At 36.1% G+C, this 4484-nt stretch overlaps 1 protein-coding gene across 1 annotated transcript; it reads left to right on the top strand.

Moving 5' to 3' along the window:
• The first annotated feature begins 1882 nt into the window (after positions 1-1882).
• On the top strand, positions 1883-2329 carry LOC147789531 (uncharacterized). The gene has a single exon (XM_087117598.1). It carries the CDS (start codon positions 1883-1885, stop codon positions 2327-2329), a length of 447 nt encoding a protein of 148 aa, XP_086973724.1.
• Positions 2330-4484: the final 2155 nt, after the last annotated feature.

The following is a 4484-nucleotide window of genomic DNA, read 5'->3' as shown; positions in this document are numbered from 1 at the left end:
GACTTAGTTTCGGCCCTGTTTAAGGTAAAATAGATCATTTTAAGGTCGTATTTCATAAATTCAAGTTGGAAATTAATTATGTTTGTGAAATACTAACGAAGGTGACGAATGAACCAATAGGAACCAACCACCAACGGAAGCGTAGAACGTTCATGAGGAGCTAGGAACTTACGTTTATATTCTAGGGAGTACTTCGGCTAAGGCCTAACAAGTAAGTGGCTCACCCGTTGTAGGTTACGCATTAATTGCTGTTTGTTGGCACGTGTCATTAAATTCTATGCTAGTTTGTTGTGCTTAAGTACGTAATGATGTGAACGTGAATGTATGCTTGTATGCTGCTTAGTTTGATGTGACATGTAATGCATGTGACGATATGTTGTTCTTGAATGATTATGACATGATTGTATGGAATATCTGAATGTAAACAGCATGAATTGTATGACATGAAATACGGTAAACTGCATGGAAACATAACCTCATTAGGAATATGCATGATACATAAAGAAATGAAAATGAGAATGACATGTAAGCATGAAACGTGACAGGAGGTTATGTTCATTAATGATAAATATAGGACTAGCGGGGACCTCATGCATATTGTGTGTTCATGCATCTGGGGGGATACCCCTATCCCCTCACGAGGGTACGGACGCGTACATCCAATGGCAGGACAACAATCGTTATGCTTTGCATATCGCTGCCGTGACGGTTACTAGTTTTAACGGGTTACGGCATAAGGGGCTCCTAGAGCATGCCCACCGGATAAGGAAAGTGACCCAGCTGTGTGCGAACTAGCTAGTGAGCCCATACTCGCACGTATGGGCTGTGTGTAGAGTATATGGTACACGTCCAAAGTTTACCCGTTAGGACATCACCGTAGGGAAAACGAAATGAAACGAAAGATAGATCCCATCATTTTATTGCATGTGAATGTTGCATAACCCCAATAGGGGGTCACTTATTGAGTATTCTAGAAATACTCAAGCCTCGTGCTACTTTACTTTTCAGATAAAGGCAAGGCACCCATGTGAGATTGTCGGCGACATCGTACATCCCGGGACCGTGGCACGTGCATAGGGTATTTGCTTTCCATTTCCTAGTATAGGTTAGTTTAGGTTGAATTCTGTTTACTTCATTAGTATAGATTAATATAGGTTGAATTGTAATCGCATAATAAACCTTAGGGTAGATTGAGACAATTATTTCAGTATTGTTCTTTTCCTTTCTTTCCCTTGTATTTGTTTTTCTCTTTCACGAGATAATAAAAGGCGTGTGTTAAGTCGCATTTATATTCAGGGCCCATTTAATGTAATTCTGCATTCCAAGGTACAGTAATGACCTTAGATTAAATAGGTAAAAACTAGGGTCGTTACAAGATGTGAAGAAAATATTGTTGAAATTATCCAAAGATATTTCTTATCAAAAGATATTTCAATTCATGTCACATTGAAGAAGAATGAAGTTTCATGTTATAAATTTTGGGTAGATTACAAGAAAATGAAACTATTAAAGTCATTCCAAGAGTTGTAACATTCATACTTAATGACCATAATTAACGATTATGTAATTGTAACCTAGAGTAAATAAATTTTTTAAAATACATGAATGAAATACAATAACTCTAAATTATTCTAAATTGTAATCCACCCAAAATTTATAACATGAAACTTTATTCTTCTTCGATGTGGCATGAATTGAAATATCTTTTGATAATTTCAACAATATTTTCTTCACATCTTCATTGAAGTATATTGTATGATTGATGTCTGTTGGTTCATATCAATAGTGCTATAAGTGTCACAAGCTAGGACATTTTCAATGGGAATGTCAAAGCAAGGAGAAGGAGGCAAACTATGTAGAGACTTAAGAAGAGATGTTGCTAATGGCTTACGTGAATATGAATAAGGTTAATAGAGAAGATATGTGGTTCCTTGACTCGGGATATAGCAATCATATGTGTGGGAAGAAGGAATATTTTTCAGATTTTGACGGAAGTTTCAGAGATTCAATGAAGCTGGGCAACAACTCAAGCATGGTTGTAACAGGAAAGGGTAATGTTCGGCTGCAAGTGAATGGAATCATACAGATAATCACAGGAGTGTTCTATGTGCCAGAGCAGAAGAACAATTTGTCGAGTATTGGAAAATTGCAAGCAAAGGGGCTTACCATTTTGTTTCAAAATGGAACGTGCAAGGTGTTTCATCCTGAGAGAAGCTTGATCATGGAGACAAAGATGTCTTTGAATCGAATGTTCGTACTGCATGCTATATCTCAGCCTGTAGCATCCACTTGTTTCAGTACAATCACAGAAGATATTGAGCAACTTTGACACTATAGATATGGACATTTGGGCTTTAAGGGATTAAAGACTCTTCTGCAAAAGAAGATGGTGGATGGTTTACTACAACTCAAGTCTCCATTGAGACGGTGTAAAAATTTTCTGGTGGATAAGCAACAAAGACATTCGTTTCCAAAAAGAAGCACATGGCGAGCTTAAAAAATTCTCCAATTGGTGCATGTTGATATTTGTGGACTGATCAAACCCATCTCAAACAGCAAGAAAAGATATTTAATTACTTTCACAGATGACTTCAGCAGAAAAACATGGGTTTATTTCTTAATAGAAAAATCAGAAGCCTTCGCTGTATTTAAATACTTTAAGATTCATGTTTCGTTGTATTTAAATACTTTAAGATTCATGTTGAGAAAGAAACAAACTCATTTATTAAAGTCTTGCGAACTGATTGAGGAGGAGAGTTTACATCACAAGAATTCACCAATTTTTGTGATGTAAATGGTATACAAAGATAACTGACAGGTGCATACACACCACAACAGAATGTAGTTGCGGAACAAAAAAATAGAACTATTATGAATATGGTTCGTAGTATGATTTCAAAAAAGAAAATTTCGAAAAGTTTCTGGCCTGAAGCAGTCAACTAGACTGTGCATGTTCTGAATCGAAGTCCAACATTGGCTGTCAAAAATAAAACTCCAGAAGAAGCTTGGAGTGGAGTCAAACCTTCAGTTGAGCATTTTAGAGTTTTTGGGTGTATCTCTCATGTTCATGTGCCTGACAATAAATGAACTAAGTTGGATGATAAGAGTTTGCGTTATGTTTTACTGGGAGCTAGGGAAGAGTCAAAGACTTACAGACTCTATGATCCAACTTCACAAAGGATCATAATAAGTAGGAATATTGTATTTGAGGAAGATAAGAGTTGGGACTGGGATAAGACCTATGAAGAATCCATTATGTGCGATATGGAATGGGGTGATCAAGAAGAGGCAACAAATGTGTTTGATGAAAATGAAGAAGGGAGCAAATCTGATATAGAAGTTGCAGAGGAAAATACTGTAGAGAAAAATAGTGCAAAGGAAAATATTTCCTCTCCTTCTTTGACTGGAGCAAGCTCTCTCCCCTTGAATAAGGGGAGGAATAGGAGACCACCAGTCTGGATGAGAGACTATGCAACAGGAGTAGATCTTTCTGAAGAAGATAATGAAGCTCACTTGGCCATGTTTACCACTACTGATCATATAAACTTTAAAGACCCATTGAAGAGTGAGAAATGGAGGCAAGTCATGGATATGGAAATGGAAGAAATAAACAGAAATGACACATGGGAATTGATGGAGTTACCTGAATGCGGAAAGAAGGTTGGAGTAAAATGGAAAGAGGACTATTGAGAGTCTATTCTGACATAGATATAAATGGATTACTATTTGGTTTCAGTTTAAGGGAGGAATTGTTAGGTTTGTTTTAGATTTGATTTAGTATTTAGATTTGATTTAGTATTTGAATTAGATTTGAGTTGTTTGATTTAGATTTCCTTATTTAAGTGTATTCTATAATACTATATAATAGCCAATTTCATTCTTCAATAGAACGTTAGATTTCTCCCAATTCTTCTGATCTTTCCAGTTTTCTCTCTGTTCTTAACATTCACCAAAAAATGCAAGTGAAGTTCGTAATTTTTATAGGTTAGCTAGCTTATATAGGAGATTTATAAAAGATTTTAGCACCATAGCTGCACCATTGAATGACTTAGTGAAAAAGAATGTTGTTTTTAAATGGTGAGATATGCAAGAGAATGCATTCAATGAGCTTAAGAAGAAATTAACTAATGCACCATTGCTTGTCTTGCCTAACTTGGATAAAAACTTTTGAAATTGAGTGTGATGCAAGTGGTTTGGGCATAAGTGCTTTTATGATTCCAGATGGAAAACCCTTAATATATTTTAGTGAAAAACTATATGGGCAGCATTGAACTATCCTAACTATGATAAAGAATTGTTTGTTTTAGTTCGCACATTGCAAGTGTGACAATACTACTTATGGCCTAGAGAATTTGTGATCCACTCTGATCCTGAAAGCTTGAAGATCTGAAGGGTCAAAGAAAAATGAACCGTAGGCATGCAAAGTGGGTGGAGTTTATTGAGACATTTTCGTATGTTATCAAATATAAACATGGTGGTGGCTT

This window comes from Cucurbita pepo, chromosome 14, assembly GCF_057944985.1.
Source record: "Cucurbita pepo subsp. pepo isolate OVF chromosome 14, ASM5794498v1, whole genome shotgun sequence".
In the NCBI taxonomy this organism is placed as follows: domain Eukaryota; kingdom Viridiplantae; phylum Streptophyta; class Magnoliopsida; order Cucurbitales; family Cucurbitaceae; genus Cucurbita; species Cucurbita pepo.
This window is presented reverse-complemented; position numbering and strand designations above follow the sequence as displayed.